The following is a 26,292-nucleotide window of genomic DNA, read 5'->3' as shown; positions in this document are numbered from 1 at the left end:
AATGGTTGAAAAATGGCCATGAAAAACTGTAGCCTGTGGGGGATTAGGTCAGCACAACCTGTATGTAGGTGCACATCATGCACAACATGTGTGTGGCTGTCATGGCCCATAAACAGGTAGGAACTAGTGTTAGGGACCACTCAATAGAGGCGACCTTGACGTGGTGAGTGGCTTATTACGCTTTGGCCAAAATGTACACCAATGCCTCATCCAGCATGGAGGCAGGGCAGAATGCTGGATGTAGAGTGCTATCACATTTGTATTTTCCGTTAAAAACTGTAGCCTGACTGTCAGTAATGTATCGAGGCTTCTTTTATAATATCGTTACAGAGTGGAAGAGAAGCCCATGAAATAAAACTCCTATAAAAACTCTGTTAAACTATTTTTTACAGGTAAGAAAATGCAAGAGGGCTTTTATCACAGTCCAGTACCCGACTGATTTATTGGAAATGTCAGCTGATGCGACTCGCGCTAGTCCTGACATTGTAACGTGGTTAGAAAAGACATTGCTCAGGATAGTAAGAAAACGTATGCGCAGCCATTCCTAAAACTGCTTAGACAGCGATTCTGCTCATTTCCTGCACTGAGAGAAGCATCTGAATAGAAATGATTACAGTTATGAGCCACTTACCTTGTACAAACAGTCGTTCCCAGTATATCTTTCCAACCTGCTCCCCTCCAAGGAACACGAGGTTGGTAAGAATCAGCAGAGCGGTGGAAACAGATGCCAGAGCAGCGTGAAGTCGGCGATACGTCTTCGGTGACAAACCTTGATCCTGTTAATACATAGGAAGGATGAAGCAGGATACGAGCTGTTATCTGGAGCCGTGGCTTTTTTACGTCTCGAGAGGTAAATAGACGGGATAGGATCTGTGCGATAATGCATGAGGCATGCAGGAAATGGTTGAAAAACTGGATAGAGAGCTATGACGAGTGAATAACGGTTAGTGCAACATGGCTGCAGCGGGCTTAAAGTGAGTCTTCACCATTAACACCGTGCCATCTTATAGCAGTTGGAGTTCTCCGATACAGAGCTCCAGATCCTTTACATAGATATAATGAAAAAGTAATCTGACTGTCACCACTAGGGGGAGCTTACTGCAGACTGTTCTATTCCGTTCAATGTATAACAGTGTGCAGCTCATAAGCTCCCCCTAGAGGTCACTGCAGGCAACATGTTACCATTTAGCCCTATATCTATGCAGTGGATTTGGAGCTCTGTATCAGAATAAAAGAGTTCTGCTAGCTACTCTCTGACTATATATGAAGAATTTTTAAACCATTTACTTTGAAAAAAAATAAAAATATGAAGCTAGACATCCACATAAGCTCATACAGTTTTCAAATTTTTCCTTGCATATCTAGCTGTGCAATTTGTTATTTATGAAGGAGTCACTTAAATCATCGACTATTGCTCCACCTGTAGTATACCGCGACCTGATTCAGAACCGCACTCAGGCTCCACAATTATATCCACATAATCCATTCAGTCCTATTAGTCTTATTCAAAAAGTTATTCTTGAGGTATAAAGAATACTCACTCTTTTGAAGCTTTAAATAAATCACTATAATGCATAGTAGTCCTGAGAGCGCTGAACTGATTGCTACACCATGCTGCGCTCTCGGCTCTGTCCACTGTTTACTTGTCATTGCTGGTGGCTGCCAAAAACAGCTGATCGGTGTGCCAGGTGTCGGACCCTCACTGATCTGATATTGATGGAATATCCTGAAGATACCGTATTTTTCGGCTCATAAGATGCACTTTTTTTACCCCCAAACTGGGGGGGAAATGCCCCTGCGTCTTATGGGGCGAATACTAATGAGCGCTTCTATTATGGAAGCGCTCATTAGTACCGGAGGACCAGGAATCGGTGAAGGCTCTGTACTCACTGCTTCCTGGTCCTCGGCTGTCGGCTGTGCAGTGGCTGCGCACAGCGTGAGGGCGCTCTGTGACCTCACGCTGTGCGCGCCAGTTCACAGCACAGCCGAAAACAGGAGGAAGAGGATCGCGCTGGAGGAGAGGAGCGGCGGCGTCCAGGAGCAGGAGAGGTAAGTGGTTTATTTATTTTGTGATCTGAGGCTGGGGGCTGCTGAATAATGGCTGGGGGCTGATTATATGACTGGGGGCTGATTACATATGGCTGGGGGCTGATTACATATGGCTGAGTGCTGATTACATATGGCTATGGGCTGATCACATATGGTTGGTGGCTGATATGAGGCATGGAGGACTGTGAGCTGAGGTCTGATTAATATTGGGGGTCTGATTGGTGGTCTAACCTGAGGTGTAATGAAAAATATTTATTTCTTATTGTCCTCCTCTAAAACCTCAATGCGTCTTATGGGCCGGTGTGTCTAATAGGGCGAAAAATATGGTGTGGAAGATCCCTTTAAGGGACTATATGGGTATGGCATCTGGAAAAATGCAGCATTTCACTTTAAAGGGGTTGTCTCATCTCAGATAATGGGGGCATATTGCTAGGATATGTTCCCATTGTCTTATAGGTGGAGGGCACACTGCGCAACCACAGCCGCCCTCCATTCATTTTCTATGGGGCTGCCGAAAATAGACGAGCGCTGGCTCTGCAATTTCCGTCGGGCCCATAGAAGTAAATGGGAGCGGTGGCCGGTCACGCGCAATGTGCTCCCATTCACTTCTATGGGGAGAGCGCTTGGTGGTGGCCGGACCAGAGTCCTCCAGCCCCCACCTTGCGGGGCTCAGTTGCCAATATAGGTGCATTTCCCAGCAGTGGGACCCACACCTATAAGGCAATGGGGGCATATCCTAGCAAAATACCCCCATTGTCTGAGATTAGACAACCCCCTTAACATTCATAAGATATCTTAAAGGGGTTGTCCTTATTTATTTATTTTTTATTCCTCTCCCCAGCTCAGCAGAGCCTATGAAGAGATCTATACTAACCTAGCAGGTAAGTATATCGTACTGTTGGGGAAGAGAGGAATAAAAAAATAAAATAAAACATCTTGGACAACGCCTTTAAGAATAGATTGCGATGCTGCTCCTTCAAGTAAATTATAAACATATTTACTTTATATTACGGATAATTTATATCCATTCCATCTTTATTGTTGCTTCTTTATATGGCCAGAAACTCTAGTTGGTTCCTTCATTCTTATTCTTATGCTTTTAGTTGAACGATGGAACTGAGCATGTTCGTCCACCTCAGCCAGGTGGATAGCAAAATAGGAAAAAGAACAAACAGCAGATGGCGCTATTCAGATACATTTTATTAAATAAGTCAGTGGCTATACTAAATTTTTAATTACATGCAATTACAAAAGTATTCAGATCCTGGTGCTGGTTTGAAAAGTGGCGAATATTTTTTGTGGGACAACCCCTTTAATGAGGCAATTTCATCACAGCTTCAATACTGTAAACAGGCCACGTGAAGAAAGTAAGTGTATTATATTATCATGCTAATGTCTTTATCCCGCTGACCTGGGAATGTACAATTTGTCTCTGCACTACTCAGGAAGTGTCTTATCTGTACGGTGATTATGAAGTCAGGCAGATCTGACCGGTCTCTCCTGTACTCTACATAAAGAAGCTAATTAAACACTTTTTATTGGGACGGTGAGTGACGTGCATGGAACAAACAGCCATAATCAGACAGGGGCTGCTAAGCCACAAGATAATTGAACACCACCTCTACATACAATATGGAGTAAGGCCCCTTTCACACGAGCGATACGGATTGGCTCCGGATGCGTTCAGTGAAACTCGCACCATTTTGCAAGCAAGTTCAGTCAGTTTTGTCTGCGATCGCGCTCAGTTGTTCCGTTTTTTTCCGCGCGGGTGCAATGCGTTTTGATGCGTTTTTCACGCGCGTGATAAAAAAACTGAAGGTTTACAAACAACATCTCTTAGCAACCATCAGTGAAAAACGCATTGTATACACGCTTGCGGATGCAATGCGTTTTTCACTGAAGCCCCATTCACTTCTATGGGGCCAGGGCTGCGTGAAAAACGCAGAATATAAAACATGCTGCGTTTTTCAGGCAACGCAGAACTCATGCGTGAAAAAAAAAAACGCTCATGTACACAGCCCCATTGAAATGAATGGGTTCGGATTCAGTGCGGGTGCTATGCGTTCACATCACACATTGCACCCGCGTGGAAAACTCGCTTGTGTGAAAGGGGCCTAAGGCCTCTTTCACACGGGCGAGATTTCTGCGCGGGTGCAATGCGTGAGGTAAACGCATTGCAACCGCACTGAATACGGACCCATTAATTTCGATGGGGCTGTGCACATGAGCAGTGATTTTCACGCATCACTTTTGCGTTGCATGAAAATCGCTGCATTTTCTATATTGTGCGTATTTCACGCAACGCAGGTCCCATAGAAGTGAATGGGGCTGCGTGAAAATCACAAGCATCCGCAAGCAAGTGCGGATGTGGTGCGATTTTCCCACACGGTTGCTAGGAGACGATCGGGATGGGGACCCGATCTTTATTATTTTCCCTTATAACATGGTTAGAAGGGAAAATAATAGCATTCTGAATACAGAATGCATAGTACAATAGGGCTGGAGGGGTTAAAAAAAATAAAGAAATAATTTTACTCACCTTAATCCACTTGTTCGCGCAGCCGGCATCTCTTCTGTTTTCTTCTTTGAAGAATAGGACCTTTGATGACGTCACTACGCACATGACATGGTCCGTCACATGATCCATCACCATGGTAAAAGATCATGTGATGGACCATGTGACGAGCGCAGTGACGTCATCAAAGGTCCTATTCCTCAAAGAAGAAGACAGAAGAGATGCCGGCTGCGCGAACAAGTGGATTAAGGTGAGTTAAATTAGTTTTTATTTATTTTTTAACCCCTCCAGCCCTATTTTACTATGCATTCTGTATTCAGAATGCTATTATTTTCCCTTATAACCATGTTATAAGGGGAAATAATACAATCTACACAACACCGATCTCAAACCCGAACTTCTGTGAAGAAGTTCGGGTCTGGGTACCACATTCAGTTTTTTATCACGCGCGTGCAAAACACATTGCACCCGCGCGATAAAAACTGAACAACGGCATGCAATCGCAGTCAAAACTGACTGCAATTGGGTACCTACTCGCGCGGGTTTGCCGCAATGCATCCGGACCTTATCCGGACACGCTCGTGTGAAAGAGGCCTATGGGTGCAAGTATTAGTCTTGACTTATCTTCCACTGATCTTGGCTTATATCGAGTCTGATTATCGAGTCACATCCAGAGAAGCCGGCTTCCCAAGATACAGAACCTAATGTTTCCTGGACACCCCCTGCTGATTTAATGTCTGCAGAGTTGTTTTCCTTCACCCAAGGCAATGAATGATCAGAGAGGTGTAACTTGAAGTTCCTGGGCCCTAATGTAAAATCTATAACACCTATTGCATGCCATTTATTATCCAGGTGCCTTCTTATGTGGTAGAGGGGTCTCAAGTCCCCTGTTGCACCAAGCCTATGGCACCCATGCCACCTACTGCTCCACTATCTATCACTACTTCTATAGTTTTCCCCTGGAAAAAATGACATTTGTTTCTCTAGTCCTGACTGCAGGAGAGTGGCTTGTTAGTGTCCCTCTGGCACCCAACATCCGGGACACCAGCACCCCTAGCTATGATCTTGAGTATTTGCACCCGAGTGGTACACTTTGGAAAATATGGGAGAGAATTCTTGATTTCGTTAGCATTGATGTCAGATTATTAAGAGGTGAACGTTTCTTCATAATTCTGGCAGGCCTGTCTTTGTACCACAATCTGAAATCTGCACCAGCTAGGAGCTGGCAGAAAACTGGCGCAAGTAATGGTCAATGTATCAGGCTGCTAAAGTCCCACCCCTTTGCAAAAGTCGCAAATGTTTGCTCGAAACAGGGCTTGCACAAAAATGTGAGACATTTTGATGCCACAAGTCAGGCACTGGGGCTGGATAAATCTCCCAGACTGTGTCAAAAACGAACGAATTTGAGAGTAAAAAAAAAAAGGGTTTGCCTACTTTCCTGAAACAGTGCCACCCTTATCCAAGGGCTGTATCTGGTACTGCAGTTATGCCCAGTTTGAATTTGAAGCCCATTGCCAAAAGTAGTGCTGTCACTTTTTTTTATAATCTCAGACAACCCTTTGAAAGTAGAGGATGCACTTGAAGTCACATTTAGATGAGCACCAGCTGGCACTGGCACAGCATGGCACGATTATGGAGGATGCAAAGAAAAAAAATGCAGCACAGACTGCACAGGGACCTCTAGAGATTGGATCCAGCTCTCATGTTAATGTCTTACAACATACAGCAAACATTTCTCGAGGCCCCAGATCAATAGCAAATGTTTGATCTCCAATGTTAACCTTAGAAAGTCCATTTGTAGCCTCGCTGGCCTGCTGCCTTTATATGTCACTCTGCTGCTACAGAAAACAATTACAAGATCTTTCATCTGTAGTCTTACAGCTACAATATACATCAGAAAGATGTCTAAACCCCCACAACAAGAAGCGGCAGTATATTGAACGTGGTCGGTTGTACGTTCACTGGTTCGTGACTTCACCCATCTTCTGCACAACTATCAATAACCAAGACAAATTCTAAGTAATCCTCCACTTCTTGTACCAGGAGATTATGTGGCTCCAGTAAATACGAGGATTCATTTACAAATCAATAGGATTTACAAATGTACATTCAATTCTACTCATTCTCATTGAAGAGCTCCAAAAGTGTATGGAGACGTAGAAGCAATGCTCCTTGGGGAAAAAAAAGTATGCAAATTAACTCTCCTCCAGAAGGGAGAATATTAACTCCTCCCAGCCAAACGAAAAACTCCTGGTACTGCTCAGTGAATGTGGACACCCTCTACAAACTAACTGCTTTGGATTGGGCTAAACCGTAAGGGTGTTATTCCGGCACTCCCCTGGTATTCACCATTTAAAGCAGAGATGCTCAACCTGCGGCCCTCCAGCTGTTGCAAAACTACAACTCCCAGCATGTCTTAATATCTGATCCAGGCATGCTGGGAGTTGTAGTTTTTCAACAGCTGGAGGGCAGAAGGTTTGGCAAGCCAGCTTTAAAGGCTATGTACTGTACACCCTTGGGGCAATTTTTTTTTTATTATTGCATTGTAATCATTTTGAACTAAAAAACATTTTTTCAATTGGCCTTTAAAAATGTTGAGCCCCTTTCTCTGTACAGCCTTGAGATTCCCTAGTAGCCTTCTATAGATTTTCTCTCTTTTCCGTCAATTGGGGAGCTGAGGGGCTCCTTATCTCTGCTTTCTGACATCACAAACACTCATTATAGCTCCGGTCTTATCTTACTAATAGGAATGTGGCTTAAATAAGTGCTTATGACTCCTCAGCAGTTTAGAGATAAGGTTTAATAGATGATTAGAGATGAGTGAATTTCAAATTCCGTTATGCATTCCGTCATAGAATTGCGTTATGGTCCGTGGTAACGGAATCCATAACGCATTTCACCTTTTACCAACAAACGAAGTGTGAACGAATTTCATAAGCGGAAATTCGCTCATCTCTATAGATGATGGCACAAAGTGCAAGTACTAGTCACACAGTTAAAAAAACAGTTTACCCTTTGTGACAGAACGGTTAAATATTTTTAATAAAGGCCAACTGAAAATATGATTTTTTAGCCATAAATGAGTAAAATGCAATCATAAACAAAAATTGCCTCCGAAGGTGTACATAGCCTTTAATCTCTGTACAGGGATCTGGACTTTATTGCAGAGGAGCAATTAGACCGCTACCACTTGTGATAGTCCCAGTTATAGTTGGCAGCTGAACCACTGGGGTCAGAGACTATGTTGCAAGCACCAGAAGCTCTAGGCACAAAAAACGCACCAAAACACTTACACTGATTATGTGGTTTTTGACAGAGCCTGATTGTAGGACACTTGGCTGGATGGAAGACTTAGGGAAATCGAAAATTTCAGGAAAGACCAACTAGAGCAGCTGAACTTTATTTGGGGTTAATCAGAGGCACTTTACATGATGGCCGGTGTATGCTGACTCCTATTTAACAGGATTGTGAATGTGATTGCTTAATTCTGAACACAGCTACATCCCCAGTTATAAGAGGGTGTGCACACTTATGCAACCACTTTATTTTATTTTATTTTTTTCTTCCCTCTACCTAAAAGATTTCAGTTTGTTTTTCAATTGAGTTGTACAGTTTATAGGTCACATTAAAGGTGGAAAAAGTTCTGAAATGATTTATCTTTGTCAAATTTTTTTTACATTACAGAAACCTGACATTTTAACAGGGGTGTGTAGACTTTTTATATCTACTGTATATTAGAGCCCACAGGTGCTGCGGCATCTTTCCGTTTGCTTGCTTTTGCAAACAAGCTCCCCCTGGTGGTGGCTGCAGGAAGCCAGAATTTCATCATTCAACTCTCTCTCTCTGTGCAGAAGTTTTGGAGCTCTGTAGGAGCTGTATGAGATGTATTAAGAAACTAATCGGCACAAAGTTTTACAATCCTGGAGTGGAGCCTTACACACCAGGTGTTTCGCAGGCGAAAGGCTCAGAGCTATAAACCTGTTACTGCCTGGAATATCAACGTGATACAAATCCTATCTGCTGTCTCAATATCATTTACACTTACCTGAGTGACAGCTTTAATATTCTTCTGCTTTGTCTACTAGAAGTCTTCCATCAAATGCATCATTTCCATTTTAACAACTCTCAGAAGAAGCAGCGATGCATAGAAAGCTGACTAAGTTTGTAGTGTATTCTTTCTATAGTTTTATATATTACTCAGACTTTTCAGTTACAAGGGTTCTACAGGATTTTTATGTTGATGGCCTATCCTCAGAATAGGTCATCAATATGAGAACGATGGGAATCCAACACCTGGCATCCTGGCCGAGGAAGCTACTGCCCTCATCAGAGCGACGTGATCTCCTGACAGCTTACCAAGCACAACGCCAAACATTGGATAGTAGTAGTGCTTGGTGTTGCAGACCCATTCACTTGGATGGAACTCAGTTGCTCCTGTGATTAATGAACGTGATGTCATCAGCCTAGGGTGGGGTTGATGACATCACGTTAGCACAGAGGCATCTCCATACAGCTGATCAGCAGTGATGCTGGGAGTTGGACCTCACCAATCTGATATCAATGAACAATCCTGAGGATAGGGCAACAGTATCAAAATCCCAGAGAACCCCTTTAATAAACATTATAATCATGTTATACATGAAATAATATACTAAACAATGAAAAGTAACAAGGAGACTATTTAAAGGGTTTGTGTGGTTTTTGTACATCTTCCAAATGTGTGGCCGTCGGAAGGTGCCGCATCTTTACATACATTCGTCTATACGGATGTGGCACACCCCACCCACTTCAAGGACAGACCTCCAACAATGGTGGCCAAAGCTTGGCCACGTGCGTTCGTCAGCACCGTGTTGTCCTCCCCTAACGGAATTTATAACTCACTGGCATCTCAATAAGTCTGTATACAGTGAGCTCCCCCTAGTGGGGGAGAGGCCAGGAAATATCTGGAATCCCTCTCACTACGCATAGTCCACTGCTCCGATGGATGCAGCCCTGACCTTCACTCCCAGTTCTCTAATACTTACAATTCTGCCTTGAAGAGATGGTAAAGCAAGGAGCTTTTTCAGTCCATATTCCACAGTGATTCCAGTCCAGTTGAGTACTGCCCAGTACCAGAGATATTCATGGCCTCCATGCCAGTAGCTTACAAATATAAAGGTAGATGCAGTGGAGAGCAGCATTCCTCCAAGCCCTGAGTGGGAGCCTCCCATTGGGATGTAAATGTACCTGCCGAAAGACATGATGGGGTCATTCCTTCTAGTAAGACAAATTCAAATTTCAGGTTTTAAAAAAATCTTTTTATTCCTGAATTCAGTGCAGCAGGTCTGAAAAGGGAACCTGTCGCACTGAACATGGAGTCTGAGCTGCGGGCAGCATGTTATAGACCCGGAGGAGCTGAGCAGATTGATATTTTGTTTTATAGGAAATGATTCCGTAGAACTTTTTATTCATAAATTTTTTTTATTTTTTAAATATTTTATTTTCTTCAATAATAATTACAAAAAAGCTATTAGACAGAGCGGAAAAATAAGCCAAAAACACAAAAAAACGAAAAACTTATACAAATATGACAGAGATAATGATATAATTTCAACATTATCATAGACAATAACGTTCAATTCAACACTGTAAACTCAAGCCTAATATCTTTAAGCCCCGCTATTCCCTTAGCTGCTGTCGCTGATAGCCCGAACCCCGTACCCCCCCCCGTACCCGTCCATATAGTCCACCCTTCAAGCTGAGCTAGTCAGTTCACCTCACTTCTGCAGAGCAGCATAATAACGCGTACCTCACCTACTTCGCCTCTCAACCTCCTCATACAGCTTTATTTGGGACATGATCCGTCTCCACTCCTCAAGTAACGGGGAAATGGGGGAACCCCATCTCTTGACTATCAGAACCTTTGCTATCAAACAGCCCTTCAGCCAGGCTAATTGATGTACGGAAGGGTTAGGACTGTCAGGTATATAAGAGCCCAAAATTACAGAAATCATATCTGGTACACAAGATTGGGGAAAATCCCCCCGCAGTGCTATAAATACCTGCTCCCAAAAGCGCTTTATCGCACTGCATTCCCATAAAAGATGGATATATCCAACATTGGGTCTGCCTCGGTTATTAGCAAACTTAGCCTGCATTTGCAGTGTATAGCATAGCCTATGTAAAATCTTAAACTGGATCAATCTATAGCTGGCTGCCAATACTACCTTTTTTATATTTTTAAAAATCCGTGGCCAGGGAAGGGGGGAGATTTTAAATTCCTGCTCCCATTTAAGTATACTTTTAAGAGGAAACACCGTGGACAGTGAATCTTGCATTTTTCGAGGAAATCTGTGCCATTTTAATCTTTTTCCCTGCGTGAGAAAAACAATAAACCAAAAAATAAATGTTGTTCAGTAATCATATATGTTTTATTAAGTCTAACGTCGCAGGCGTGTTTTAAGCGTGCGTACATAAATTGATCCAAAAAAGTGTTTGTGAAGTTAAAGTCCCCTATAACTTTAAAATGATCTGCAACAAACAAATGGGCCACTCTAGCGATGCCCCTACAACTCCAGTAAGTGTAATCAGTTATTTTCAAAAATTCCCCTAAATTCCGATTCTCCCACAACGGGGTAAAATGAAAAACGTGTGTCACCTGCAAAATCGTTTCCAATGTGTCCCAGACCCTCTGTAGTGTTCTCGCAATTGAACATCTAGTGTCCAAAGTGCCAAAATGTGCAAATTCGAAGTGCGTAAAAATATTATCAAATGACCTACCTGATACCCTAATTAAGTACTGCCCTAGTGCATTCTCGCCGGCATTACAGCATCTTTGTATCTGCGCAGAAAAAAAATAGCCTTGAAAGAAAGGGAGTGATAGTCCCCCATCTGACTCAGCCAGCCACAGATACCTCTGCTTTATGCGGACCCTCTTCCTCCCCCAAATTAGGTCATTTATTAAAACTTCCAATCTATAGAAAAAGGCATCCTCTATCCAGATGGGGGAAGCACAGATCGGACAAAGAACCAGCGGTAATATGATCATTTTTACTAATGTCAGACGATCAGTTTGCGATATTACCAATTTTTGCCAGGCTCTAATTTTCCCCTTTTATTGATTTAAATTGCTGCTCATTCTGGGCTTAAGGGGTCCAGTGGGCGGTCCTACCAGTGACTGACAGCTGTCAATCACTGATAGGCCCACCTCTTTGAGGCATGTAAATGAATATAATACAGGTTCTACTGAGTCTTTTCCCATAAAACTATATATCAGGCTGCTCAGCTCCTCCTGCTCTATAACATGCTGCAGGTGCCAGGTCCCCATACACTTTAAGGATGCTGGATGGACCGCTATTCTGCCCGATTCCCTCATACACAAGGGCCCTCATCTCACCAAAGTGTGTATGAGTAATGGTAGAAGTCTCTGGCAGCAGCTTATGTTCCTTGAGTACAAAAAAATTGGGTGTTGACATGTAGCATGCCCACATGATGTCCGGAGAGAGTTGGCACACCGCCATGACAGTCATCCAGTTCCTGCAAAACTGTCGTATTTGGCTGACTTTTCTCTTACGTTTATAGGCACCTCTAGCCAAGCTGTAAGGGTCGTGTCTGTCACCACTGCGCTGACTGATACCAAGTAGCAACCAGACAAAGTACTTTGAAAGAGAAGAAATGGAGAGTAAGGCCCCATGAACACAACCGCATCCGTTTTGCAATCCGTAAATTGCAGACCCACAAAATACAGATGTGGTCCATGTGCCGTCCGTACTTTATTCGAGGACCTATTGTTTTCAATGTTTGTGTTCCACATAATCATCTTTATGCAGAACGGACATATGGATGCAGAAAACAAATGGATGATCCATGTGCAGTCCGCATCTGTATGTCCATGCCGCAAAAAGATAAAACAAGTCTTGTACTTGTCCATTGGGTCTGCAAAAAACGCGGATGCAACACGAACCGCATCTGTATTTTGCGGATCATGAAAACGCTTTGTATCCGGCCATAAAAACTGAAGAAAACGGATTCGGCACTGAAAATATTGAGAAATCAGTTTTTTTAGGAGCCTAAGAAACCCGTCACCCATTGACTTTCAATGTATTTAGTGATTGATCCGATTTTTCTATTTTGATTTCACACAACCGCATCCTAATGGAACGAATGCATCCTGATGTGCAAAATCAAAACAGCTTAGTTTAATTCCGGTATTGAGATCCTCTGCCGGATATCAATACCGGAATTAACAACGCAAGTGTGAAAGTAGCCTAACGCTAACATAAAGTGCCCATATAATACTACCATGTAGTGCTTACATATTTTTGAATCTGCTCTAACACCTCTGGCACGTCGCGTGCCATGATTTGTATGTTTGCTTTACAATTCTGAACCTGGAGAGTAGTGTTGATCGAGCATGCTCGGCCGAATACCGCATGTGTTCGAGCACAATGCTCGAGTCTCCTCCCCGCACGTTTGCTGGCTGCTACGCAGGTAAGTACTGCCCTTCACTGTAATGCCGTAGCCATGTTGGTTACTGGCATTACAGTGATTGGCTGGCCGGAACACGTCATCGGGTGCTATATAGACAGGGAGAGCTGTGCTGAAGAAGGGAAAGATAGTGTAGGGAGTGAAATTATTATTATTTTTTCAGTAGAAAAACTTATCAGAGACCCAAAAGTCCTTTTAAGGACTATTGTTGTGTGTGGCAGCAGCAATATATATTTTTAGCGCAACCTGCGCTTAATAGTGTGCAATAGTTAGGCCGCTGCAGACAGCGACATTATCTGCGCTACATCTCCTGTGTAACGTGTGCGCATCCAAAAAAACTATGCCGACTATGCCATACCTAGCACTGGGCCCCACCAACCCGCCAGAAAAACAGCACAGTGGCATCTACTGTGTAACGTGTGCACAACTGCACATCCAAAAAATATCTGTGACATCCAGTGTACTTTTTCCGTAGACGGTGTCCGCTACGGACAGTGACATTAGCTGCGCTACATCTCATGTGTAACATAGGTGCATCCCAAAAATATCTGTGACATCCAGTGTACTTTTTCCGTAGACGGTGTCCGCTACGGACAGTGACATTAGCTGCGCTACATCCCATGTGTAACGTGTGCACATCCAAAAAATATGAGTGACATCCAGTGTACTTTTTCTGTAGACGGTGTAAGCTGCGGACAGTGACATTATCTGCGGTATTTCTCCTGTGTAACGTTTCCACATCCAAAATACCTGTGACATTCCCTGTAATTTTATATTAGCTGCTGCTGACATCAGCGACATTATCTGCGGTATTTCTCCTGTGTAACATGTGCGCATCACAAATACCTTTTTTTAATTTTTTTGCGCATACACTTACAAATCCTACGCTACTGTACGTATGACATACTTTCAAGCATACAGTATATAACATTTAATATGAAGAAGGTGAGCAGTAAGGGACAGGGAAGTGATGCTGATGGTGCACGCAGAGGCCGTGGCCCTGGGCGCATTGAAACTGTGCCTGCTGCCAGAGCACAAGAAAAACAATCATCCACGATACCTAGCTTCATGTCCCAGTTTGCAGGGTAGCGCAGGACAACGCTCTCGAAGTCAGACCAGTGCGACCAGGTGGTCGGTTGGATTGCAGCAGATAATGCTTCCAGTCGGTTAAGCACCACCCTGTCTTCCACCAAGTCCAGTCTCAGTAGCCAAGAGTCTGGTCAGCACAATCCTCACCCTGATCCTACTTCCTTCCACCATGGAGAGTCTTGCCAAACAAGTGATCCCACACTCGGAAATTCCAAGGAGCTCTTTTCAGCGCCATTTCTTTCATTTGGGCCACTCAACGTGCCCGCTTGAAGAGGGACATGAGATCTTGTGCCCTGATTCCCAAACTCTTGAGCATCCACAGTCACAAGAAGATGACGGTGGGGAAAGGCAATTAGTTTTTTTTTTACGAGGTGGATGCTGATGATGAGACACAGTTGCCAATAATTCATCGGCAATTAGTGCCTCAAGAGGCTGATGATGAGGATGAAACATAGTTGTCAATAACTGAGGTTGTTGTTAGGTCAACAAGTCAGGAGGATGAGCAGATTGAGGTAGGGGAAGAGGAGGTGGTTGACGATGAAGTCACTGACCCAATCTGGGAAGATGGCAAGCCGAGCGAGGACAGCAGTACAGAGGGGGAGGGATCCACAGCACCGCTACAGGCTGGAAGAGGCAGTGGGGTGGCAAAAGGGAGAAGGCAGGCCACACCAAACAGGCCCACAACTGTTCCCCAGAGCACACCCTTGCGGAAATCTACCTTGCCAAAGGGTAGGTGTTCTGCAGTCTGGCGCTTTTTTGAGGAAGGTGCAGACGACAAAAGAATTGTAATTTGCAACCTGTGCCATACAAAAATGAGCAGGGGCGTGAACACTAGCAACCTCACCATCACCAGTATGATCCACCACATGGCATCAAAGTACTGTATTAGGTGGGCCGAACGACTGGGTCCACAATCTGTGTTTGCGGGTCACACCACTGCCTCCTCTTCCCCTGTGTTACGTGCTGGCCAATCCCCTGTCGAAGGCGCTGGCCCGGATGCCTCCCGCCCTGCACCTGGACCTTCGCAAGCACCATCAGCGACCAAATCCACTTCCGTGTCCCAGCGCAGCGTACAAATGTCCTTACCCAAGGCATGTGAACGCAAGCGCAAATACCCAGCCACCCACCCACAGGCCATAGCACTAAATGCACAACTTTCCAAATTACTGGCCCTGGAAATGTTGCCATTTAGGCTTGTGGACACTGAGGCCTTCCGCAGCCTGATGTCGGCGGCCTTCCCTCGTTACACAGTCCCCAGCCGCCACTATTTTTATCAGTGTACCGTGCCCGCCTTAAACCAGCATGTGTCCTATAACATCAACAGTGCCCTGACCAACGCAGTTACTGGGAAGGTCCACTTAACCACTGACACATGGACAAGTGCTTGTGGCCAGGGACGCTACACACTGGGTGAACGTTGTAGAGGCCGGCAGCGAGTCGTACCCTGGGATGGCACAGGTGCTACCGACGCCAAGCATTGCGGGCCCTAATTCCATCAGGGTTTCCGCCACCACCTACGTTAATGGCTCCTCCACTTCTCCTCCTCCTCCACTTCCACCTCAGAATTATCCTCTTGCAGCACCAGTCAGCCATCAGTCGTTAGCTGGAAGCAGTAACATGCTGTGCTTAAACTGATCTGCTTAGGTGACAAACAGCACACCACCGCAGAGCTGTGGCAGGGGATAAGGGACCAGACTGAGCTGTGGCTCTCGCCACTCAACCTAGAACCAGGCATGGTTTTGTCTGATAATGGCCGTAACTTTGTGGCGGCTTTGGAGCTCGGGAAGCTCCCACACATCCCATGCCTTGCCCACGTCTTCAACTTAGTGGTTCAGCAGTTTCTCAAAACCTACCCTAATTTGCCTGAGCTACTGCTGAAGGTGCACCGCGTGTGTGCCCATTCCGCAAGTCATCGCAGCAGTGCTTACAATTGCCAGCTCACCGACTGTTGTGCGACGTGAGCATGCGCTGGAACTCGACGTTCCACATGTTGGCCAGGCTTTGTGAGCAGCAGTAGTGAAATACCAGCTGCAACATGGTCGTCTCCTTTGCAGTCAGCTTTCGCTGTTTACAAGTGAGGAGTGGGCATGGATTTATGACCTCTGTGAGGTTTTAATAAACTTTGAGTAATCAACACAGATGGTGAGCGGCGATAACGCTATTATCAGCGTCTACTCAAACGCTCGCTGGTCACAATTAAGGCCAACACTTTGCATGTGGAAGAGGTAGAAATGGGGGAAGACATTACACAGGGTGATAGCAAGAGCACCCTCAGTTCGTCTTCTCAGCGCAAATTCGATGATGAGGAAGAGGAGCAGGAGACGGTTGCCTCCGCTACAGAGGGTAGTACCCATGGAAGTTTAATTCCATCTGTTCAGAGTGGATGGGCAGAAGAGGAGGAAGAGGATGAGGAGATTGAGAGTCATCCTCCTGATGACGACAGCGAACTCTTGCCTACTGGGACTTTGGCACACATGGCTGACTTTATGTTAGGCTACCTTTCCCATGACCCATGCGTTTTACAAGAGAACTTCTCATCTCTTATTCCTGTGGTGGAGAGGACGAGCAAAATGGTGCAATACCAGAAGGTCCTTGTGGAAAAATTGCTCCAGAAATTTCCAGCTGACAACGCTGGCAGCAGAGTACGTAGTACCTTGGGCAACAGAGGAGGGGAGACGAGGGGAGCACACAGTAGTTCCAACAGAGGCAAGGCAACAATCTCGAAGGCCCGGAACAGTTTCATGACACCCCGCCAGCACCCTCACCCTAATGCCCGGCCTAGTGTCACAAGGAGAGAAAAGTTTTGAAAGATAGTGAAGGAGTACGTAGAAGACCGTGTCCAAGCTGGACACGTGGCACAAACTGTCTCTCTACGCCTTAAAGGTGCTGGCCTGCCCTGCCGCCAGCGTTTTGTCAGAGCAGGTATTTAGTGCTGTTGGGGGAATAATAACTGATAAGAGCATCCGCCTGTCAACTGAAAATGCTGACAGGTTGGCTCTTATAAAAATGAACAAGGCCTGGATTGCCCCTGACTTCTCTACTCCACCAGAGGAAAGCGGCTGAACATAAAGGCACTTTAACTGTGTTTTTTATAATGTACTGAATACACTGTATTCCCATGCACCCCATCCACCACAAAAAAGGGTATATGGTTCAATCTTCCTTTTCTCGTCCTCCTACTCTTCCATCATATCAACATGGTTATTAGTCTGCCCTCGCTTCTAATGTTGTAGAGGGTCAGCTCACCAACAGGCTCTCGCATATAACGTTTTAGAGGGTCAGCTCACCAGCAGGCCCTCGCATATAATGTTTTACAGGGTCAGCTCACCAGCTATGCCCTCACCTACAATCTTTTAGAGGGTCAGCTCACCTGCAGGCCCTTGCATGTAATGCTTTAGAGGGTCAGCTCACCAGCAGGCCATCGCATGTAATGTTTTAGAGGGTCAACTCACCAGCAGGCCCTCAACGATAATGTTTTACAGGGTCAGCTCACCAGCAGGCCCTCGCCCATAATTTTTTCAATGGTCAGCTCACCTGCAGGTCCTCTCGTGTAATGTTTTAGAGGGTCAGCTCACCTGCAGGCCCTCACAAATAATGTTTTAGAGGGTCAGCTCACCAGCAGGCTCTCACCTACAATCTTTTAGAGGGTCATCTCACCTGCAGGCCCTCGAATATAATGTTTTAGAGGGTCAGCTCACCAGCAGGCCCTCGCATATAATGGTTTAGAGGGTCAGCTCACCAGCGTGCCCTCACCTACATTCTTTTAGAGGGTCATCTCACCTGCAGGCCCTCGCATGTAATGTTTTAGAGGGTCAGCTCACCAGCGTGCCCTCACCTACAATCTTTTAGAGGGTCAGCTCACCTGTAGGCCTTCGCATGTAATGTTTTAGATGATCAGCTCACCAGCAGGCCCTCACCTACAATCTTTTAGAGCGTCAGCTCACCTGCAGGCCCTCGCATATAATGTTTTAGAGGGTCAGCTCACCAGCAGGCCCTCACCTACAATCTTTTAGATGGTCAGCTCACCTGTAGGCCCTCGCATGTAATGTTTTAGATGATCAGCTCACCAGCAGGCCCTCATCTACAATCTTTTAGAGGGTCAGCTCACCTGCAGGCCCTCGCATATAATGTTTTAGATGATCAGCTCACCAGCAGGCCCTCACCTACAATCCTTTAGAGGGTCAGCTCACCAGCAGGCCCTCACCTACAATCTTTTAGAGGGTCAGCTCACCTGTAGGCCCTCGCATGTAATGTTTTAGATGATCAGCTCACCAGCAGGCCCTCACCTACAATCTTTTAGAGGGTCAGCTCACCTGCAGGCCCTCGCATATAATGTTTTAGATGATCAGCTCACCAGCAGGCCCTCACCTACAATCTTTTAGAGGGTCAGCTCACCTGCAGGTCCTCACATGTAATGTTTTAGAGGGTCAGCTCACCAGTGTGCCCTCACCTATAATCTTTTAGAGAGTCAGATCACCTGCAGGCCCTCGCATATAATGTTTTAGAGGGTCAGCTCACCGGAAGGCCCTCGTATACAGGGAGTGCAGAATTATTAGGCAAGTTGTATTTTTGAGGATTAATTTTATTATTGAACAACAACCATGTTCTCAATGAACCCAAAAAACTCATTAATATCAAAGCTGAATATTTTTGGAAGTAGTTTTTAGTTTGTTTTTAGTTTTAGCTATTTTAGGGGGATATCTGTGTGTGCAGGTGACTATTACTGTGCATAATTATTAGGCAACTTAACAAAAAACAAATATATACCCATTTCAATTATTTATTTTTACCAGTGAAACCAATATAACATCTCAACATTCACAAATATACATTTCTGACATTCAAAAACAAAACAAAAACAAATCAGTGACCAATATAGCCACCTTTCTTTGCAAGGACACTCAAAAGCCTGCCATCCATGGATTCTGTCAGTGTTTTGATCTGTTCACCATCAACATTGCGTGCAGCAGCAACCACAGCCTCCCAGACACTGTTCAGAGAGGTGTACTGTTTTCCCTCCTTGTAAATCTCACATTTGATGATGGACCACAGGTTCTCAATGGGGTTCAGATCAGGTGAACAAGGAGGCCATGTCATTAGATTTTCTTCTTTTATACCCTTTCTTGCCAGCCACGCTGTGGAGTACTTGGACGCGTGTGATGGAGCATTGTCCTGCATGAAAATCATATTTTTCTTGAAGGATGCAGACTTCTTCCTGTACCACTGCTTTAAGAAGGTGTCTTCCAGAAACTGGCAGTAGGACTGGGAGTTGAGCTTGACTCCATCCTCAACCCGAAAAGGCCCCACAAGCTCATCTTTGATGATACCAGCCCAAACCAGTACTCCACCTCCACCTTGCTGGCGTCTGAGTCGGACTGGAGCTCTCTGCCCTTTACCAATCCAGCCACGGGCCCATCCATCTGGCCCATCAAGACTCACTCTCATTTCATCAGTCCATAAAACCTTAGAAAAATCAGTCTTGAGATATTTCTTGGCCCAGTCTTGACGTTTCAGCTTGTGTGTCTTGTTCAGTGGTGGTCGTCTTTCAGCCTTTCTTACCTTGGCCATGTCTCTGAGTATTGCACACCTTGTGCTTTTGGGCACTCCAGTGATGTTGCAGCTCTGAAATATGGCCAAACTGGTGGCAAGTGGCATCTTGGCAGCTGCACGCTTGACTTTTCTCAGTTCATGGGCAGTTATTTTGCGCCTTGGTTTTTCCACACGCTTCTTGCGACCCTGTTGACTATTTTGAATGAAACGCTTGATTGTTCGATGATCACGCTTCAGAAGCTTTGCAATTTTAAGAGTGCTGCATCCCTCTGCAAGATATCTCACTATTTTTGACTTTTCTGAGCCTGTCAAGTCCTTCTTTTGACCCATTTTGCCAAAGGAAAGGAAGTTGCCTAATAATTATGCACACCTAATATAGGGTGTTGATGTCATTAGACCACACCCCTTCTCATTACAGAGATGCACATCACCTAATATGCTTAATTGGTAGTAGGCTTTCGAGCCTATACAGCTTGGAGTAAGACAACATGCATAAAGAGGATGATGTGGCCAAAATACTAATTTGCCTAATAATTCTGCACGCAGTGTATAATGTTTTAGAGGGTCAGCTCATCTGCAGGCCCTCGCATATAATGTTTTTGAGTGTCAGCTAACCAGCAGGCCCTCACCTACAATCTTTTAGAGGGTCAGCCCACCAGCAGGCCCTCAACCATAATGTTTTACAGGGTCAGATCACCAGCAGGCACTCGCCCATAATTTTTTCAATGGTTAGCTCAGCAGCAGGCACTCGCCCATAATTTTTTTGATGCTCAGATCAGCAGCAGGCACTCGCCCCTAATGTTTTAGAGAGTCAGCTCTGCAGCAGACCCTCACTCCTAATGTTTTACACGGTCAGCTCAGCAGCAGGCCCTTGCTTGTAATGTTTTAGAGGGTCACCAGCAGGCCATCAATCATAATTTTTCAAGGGTGTTTGATGTCCTCCTTTATGTGTAATAAAGGGTGTATTGGAGTGCCAGTTCCTTGTCATTTTTGGAAGCCCTTTCACTTAGTGCATAGGCTTTATGAGTGTAGGAGTCACACTACCTGAACAATTGTACCACAATGTGAATGAGGCTCTCCTTTATTTGATATACAGGTTGTATCGGAGTGCCTCTTCCTTGTAATTTTTGGCAGCACTTGCACTTTAAATACAAGTAAATATACAGGAAAGAATGTTTCCTAACAATTTTTCCTCTAAAATCGATTTTATCTTCGGTTTTGTGTGTATTAGTGTCAGTCTATAAAAGTGGCGTACTACTCGGACAACATCGTTCCAAGCAGCGACCTGGGAGTCCAAGATGCATCCAGACATCCTCCCCATGCTGTTCATGAACCATTTCGGTGGTGTTTCCATCAATTTCTGACCTTTTCCTATGAACCAGACACCCTCCCCCCCCTCTTCAGAGCAGGGGGTGCCTGTCTTAATGCTCAGGTTCTGCCATTGACTTCCATTGTGCTCGGGTGCTCGGTAGAGCACCCGAGCATCCCGAGGTGTTCGACCCGAGCCCTTCGGAGCTCAATCAACACTACTGGAGAGACACCAGTTTATGAAGTAATCGTATGTCATGTCCCTTATGTAAAGCTTCAAGTTTGATCTTCTTGAACATCCTTCTATGACAAAACACAATAGAATTAAAAAAAAAGTAAAGTAAAAAGTGGAAAAATATCCCAAACTAATGAGCATTGCTTATAAATTGCTTGATTACATTTCCCACGAAACTTGACCCTCAATGAGAGACAGCACAGATTATTGTGATTAGATTTTAATAACCCGGTACACCGCCGAGTGCTCGGGGAAATGGAGTATTCAGCCGCTGTCTATTATTTGTTGTTTCCGCCCGCTATACTCCCCAGTTTTGGAATCTGTTTCTGAAGAGCCTCTGTAAAATCTGCATTTCCCTGTGCACCCGCCAGCTTCTAATTAAATGCACCGAACTTAATTCTCATTAAAAGATGAACTTGTCTTCTGCTGAACTTCTCTATCTTGCTCCAACGTAAAAATTTCCATTTTTTTTAAATTGTTTTTCGGAAATGGTCTTTCTTTAGAACTCCTGAACTATGGGGGGGGGGGGGGGGGGCAAACAAATACATCAGAATGAAGTGGGTACAGCAACATAAACCCATTATTGTAAAGGTTGCCGCTAGTCCTGGGCCGCCATTATGATAGATTTCCGGCCAAAGGAAAATACTACTATATAGTGCCCGGTAACACTGCCATATAATATGGACACACAAACATAGGGGCTCATTTATCAATCTGATGCAAAGTAGAACTGGCTTGGTTGCCCTTAGCAGTCAATCAGATTCCAACTTTCATTTTTCAGCGATTCTTTGGAAAATGAAAGGTGGAATCTGATTGTTATGGGCAACTAAGCCAGTTTTCCGTTACACCAGTTTGATACATTTTTCCCCATAATTTTGATACACTGGCCTTATGCATTCTGTGCTGTTCCGATCTATGTATGTAGTATCCTACATAGGACAGTCATGTGATCTTAGAGGGCAACTGACATATGGCACTTGGACGATTTGGCCCTGTGTCATGCAGCAGCGATTAGCTGCAAAGAATAAATTTGGTATGATAAGTACCGTATATATCACAAATTTGACAGTTTCTGCTGGGTGGCAGCTCTGCTCTCTCCTGCCCTGGGATAGTTGCAGCTAGGTGGCAGCTTTGCTCTCCTCTGTCCTGGGACAGTTGCTGCTGGGTGGCAGCTCGGCTCTCCTCCACCCTGGGACTGTTGCTGCTGGGTGGCATCTTGGCCCTCCTAAACCCTGGGACTGTTGCTGCTGGGTGGCATCTTGGCTCTCCTAAACCCTGGGACTGTTGCTGCTGGGTGGCAGCTTGGCTCTCCTCCGTCCTGGCATCGTTTCTGCTGGATGGCAGCTCTGCTCTCTCCTGCCCTGGAATAGTTGCAGCTGGGTGGCAGCTCTGCTCTCCCCTGCCCTGGGGTAGTTGCAGCTGGGTGGCAGCTCTGCTCTCCCCTGCCCTGGGACAGTTGCTGCTGGGTGGCAGCTCTGCTCTCCTCCGTCCTGGAACAGTTGCTGCTGGGTGGCAGCTCTGCTCTCCTCCGTCCTGGAACAGTTGCTGCTGGGTGGCAGCTCTGCTCTCCACCCTGGGATAGTTGCTCCTGGGAAGCAGCTCTGCTCTCCTCCACTCTGGGAAAGTTGCTGCTGGGTGGCAGCTCTGCTCTCCTCCACCCTGGCACAGTTGCTGCTGAGTGGCAGCTCTGCTCTCCTCCACCCTGGGACTGTTGCTGCTGGGTGGCAGCTTGGCTCTCCTCCGTCCTGGGACCGTTGCTGCTGGGTGGCAGCTCTGCTCTCTCCTGCCCTGGGATAGTTGCAGCTAGGTGGCAGCTTTGCGCTCCTCTGTCCTGGGACAGTTGCTGCTGGGTGGCAGCTCGGCTCTCCTCCACCCTGGGACTGTTGCTGCTGGGTGGCAGCTTGGCCCTCCTAAACCCTGGGACTGTTGCTGCTGGGTGGCATCTTGGCTGTCCTAAACCCTGGAATAGTTGCAGCTGGGTGGCAGCTCTGCTCTCCCCTGCCCTGGGATAGTTGCAGCTGGGTGGCAGCTCTGCTCTCCCCTTCCCTGGGACAGTTGCTGCTGGGTGGCAGCTCTGCTCTCCTCCGTCCTGGAACAGTTGCTGCTGGGTGGCAGCTCTGCTCTCCACCCTGGGATAGTTGCTCCTGGGAAGCAGCTCTGCTCTCCTCCACTCTGGGAAAGTTGCTGCTGGGTGGCAGCTCTGCTCTCCTCCACCCTGGCACAGTTGCTGCTGAGTGGCAGCTCTGCTCTCTTCCACCCTGGGATAGTTGCTGTTGGGTGGCAGCTCTGCTCTCCTCCATCCTAGGACAGTTGCTGCTGGGTGGCAGCTCTGCTCTCCTCCATTCTAGGACAGTTGCTGCTGGGTGGCAGCTCTGCTCTCCTCCATCCTAGGACAGTTGCTGCTGGGTGGCAGCTCTGCTCTCCTCCATCCTAGGACAGTTGCTGCTGGGTGGAAGCTCTGCTCTCCTCCAGTCTTGGATAGTTGCTGCTGGGTGGCAGCTCTGCTCTTCTCCCCTCTATTAAGTCAGTCTACTGCCTATATAGTAACTACCACCAGTATTTCTAAACTTTATTAATAACTCCTGCTGTCAGGACCTTGGCCCCCTCCTCCTCCACCAGATACACAGTTGCTGGTGGAAATTAAATAAACATATACACCTATTTCACCACGTGCTGCTACTTCCAGCTCTGCTGCTCCTGTAGCCATGACATCATCCGCTGCAGCAGTGACGTGCATTTATACCCGAGACACCCCTGCAGCCAGTTACCGGTCTGAGCAGTATATGGCACACGACCATTGAGGCCAGTGATTGGCTGCAGTGGTCACGTGGAGTACGCTGGCACGTCATTGACAAAGCCTGGCGGGAAAGATGAGGTGAGAGATAAAATAGGTGAGTATATATTTTATTTTATGACCAAGAGAGTTTCCAACCCCAAAAATAGCAAAAATTCTGCATCACCCTGTGCCGCCACTCAAACATAGTGCTGGATGACTTATCACTGCGTTGTGCCGCCAGTAGACAAGTTGACTTTTAGGGGTCAGAAAGGTCCTCGACAATGGAGTAGTGTGATGATTTGAGTGTGGACTCCTGCTGGGAGTCGTAGTTATTAGATGCAACATGTACATAAAACCCGAGCTGCCTGTTTCCAAACTGGGTACCGCCAACCACACTTGCACTCCAATGGATGTACAGTAGCAGCTTAGCATTTGTTTGCTCTCGTCCCTGGTGATATTTCTAGTATGGAAATCCTCTCATCGGCAGCCATGATGTAAAAAAGGATAATCCCATCAAAATGCTTGCGGGAGCTTTGAGAGTCGTAATGAAAAATAATTAAGAAGGAAAAATTCCAATCAATACTAATCTGACTCAGCTGCTGCGTCTCCCTTCACCGTGCTCCTATAATACGATCTAGTCTATTGTGCGACAGACGGGAGTCAGCGCAGGCGCACTGAGGCGAGCGGCCTAATGAAGCAGACAACACAAGTAATTAGTTTTGTCACGGCTCCAAACAGAATTCGCACTGCCACAATTTCTATTTCTTCGACAATTATGCTAGATTAATCTGCGTCCAAATATGAAAAGCAGAAGAGTGCGGGGCATATTAACGAGTCTGCGGAGACACAGCAGGGTGAGACACGAGCACGGCGCAGGACGCCAAGCAGCGCCGTTTATTGTGGTGCCAGCTTGTGCTATATTTTATAAGTAGTAATCCAGAAACCGATGATTTTGTACTAATGTTATTGTACTGTATTATGTCACATCAGTCTCTGTTTTGGGCAGTGGAAGTGATTTTTTTAATCTGTAAATAGGTACAATGCAGAAATTTACTGGGTCCAAATTCTGAATGTGTCAATGTATAGAAATGTAAAGGATAATTGTCATGTTTTCATAAAATTTTTTATTATAGCATATGTTAGGCTACTTTCACACTTGCGACAGAGGATTCCGGCCGGATCCGTCAAAGCGTATGCCAACTGATGGCATTTGTAAGACTGATCAGGATCCTGAGCCGTCTTACAATTGCATTAAAATGCCAGATCCGTCTAATACATTCCTATCGAAAAAAATGCTGGATCCGGCATTCAGGCAAGTTTTTTTGGCTGGAGATAAAACCGTAGCATGACTGAACTGAAGACATCCTGATGCATCCTGAATGGATTGCTCTCCATTCAGAATGCATGGGGATAAAACTGATCAGTTATTTTCCAGTATAGAGCCCCTAGGACGGAACTCTATGCCGGAAAAGAAAATGCAAGTGTGAAAGTACCCTTACTTCTGCTGCAGCATTATGCATGAAGCAATCTTTAGTTTCTTCATGGCTGTTTTAATTCCTACAATATGAGGATCTTCTCAAGATGGTTCCTCTGCCAGTTCTCTGAGGACAAAACTGCTTTCCCTCACTTCACATACATACTTTCTTTATCCAGCAGCTTTCTGCCAGCCAATCAGATTGGATTACTGAGAGACACGCCTCCTCACTCTGTCTTGTGTTTACACTTAAAGGGGTTGTCTTACTGCAGTAAGTTGCATTTATCATGTAGAGAAAGTTAGTACAAGCCACTTACTAATGTACTATTATTATTCATATTGCTTCCTTTGCTGGCTGGATTCATTTTTCCATCACATTAGGGCTGTTTCACACGAGCGAGTCCATTGTGGGAATCACGCTCTGTGTGTGAGTGTGATCCTCCGCTCTGGACTTGCAGGAGCGCACGGCATTATCATGATTTATAATGCTATGTGCCTCTGCTTGACCTTATTTCTACAGAATCATACTGACAGCTTTATGTCACCATGATTTTGTGGAAAAAAGGCCATGCAGAGACACATCGCATTATAAATCATGATAATGCCGTGCGCTCCTGCAAGTCCAGAGCGGAGGATCACACTCACACACCGAGTGTGATTCTCGCAATGGACTCGCTCGTGTGAAACAGCCCTTATACACTATCGCGAATATTCTAATCGAGAATTTTTATCGAGAATATCGGCACTCTCCCGGTATTCTGCCACAGATGTACCTTAGAGAAGTCTCTGACATATAGAAGTCAAAACGAAATGCTCTCACCAGCTCTAAG

At 45.6% G+C, this 26,292-nt stretch overlaps 1 protein-coding gene across 1 annotated transcript in view; it reads right to left on the bottom strand.

Annotated features, from left to right (window-relative positions):
• The window catches only part of HHAT (hedgehog acyltransferase), a 366,627-nt gene that overhangs the window by 136,633 nt on the left and 203,702 nt on the right, over positions 1-26,292 (bottom strand). The window contains 2 exon segments of the mRNA XM_040430369.1: positions 632-776; positions 9,589-9,790. Coding sequence (XP_040286303.1) covers positions 632-776; positions 9,589-9,790 — 347 coding nt within the window.

The sequence above is a fragment of the Bufo bufo genome, chromosome 4 (assembly GCF_905171765.1).
Source record: "Bufo bufo chromosome 4, aBufBuf1.1, whole genome shotgun sequence".
Taxonomy (NCBI): domain Eukaryota; kingdom Metazoa; phylum Chordata; class Amphibia; order Anura; family Bufonidae; genus Bufo; species Bufo bufo.
This window is presented reverse-complemented; position numbering and strand designations above follow the sequence as displayed.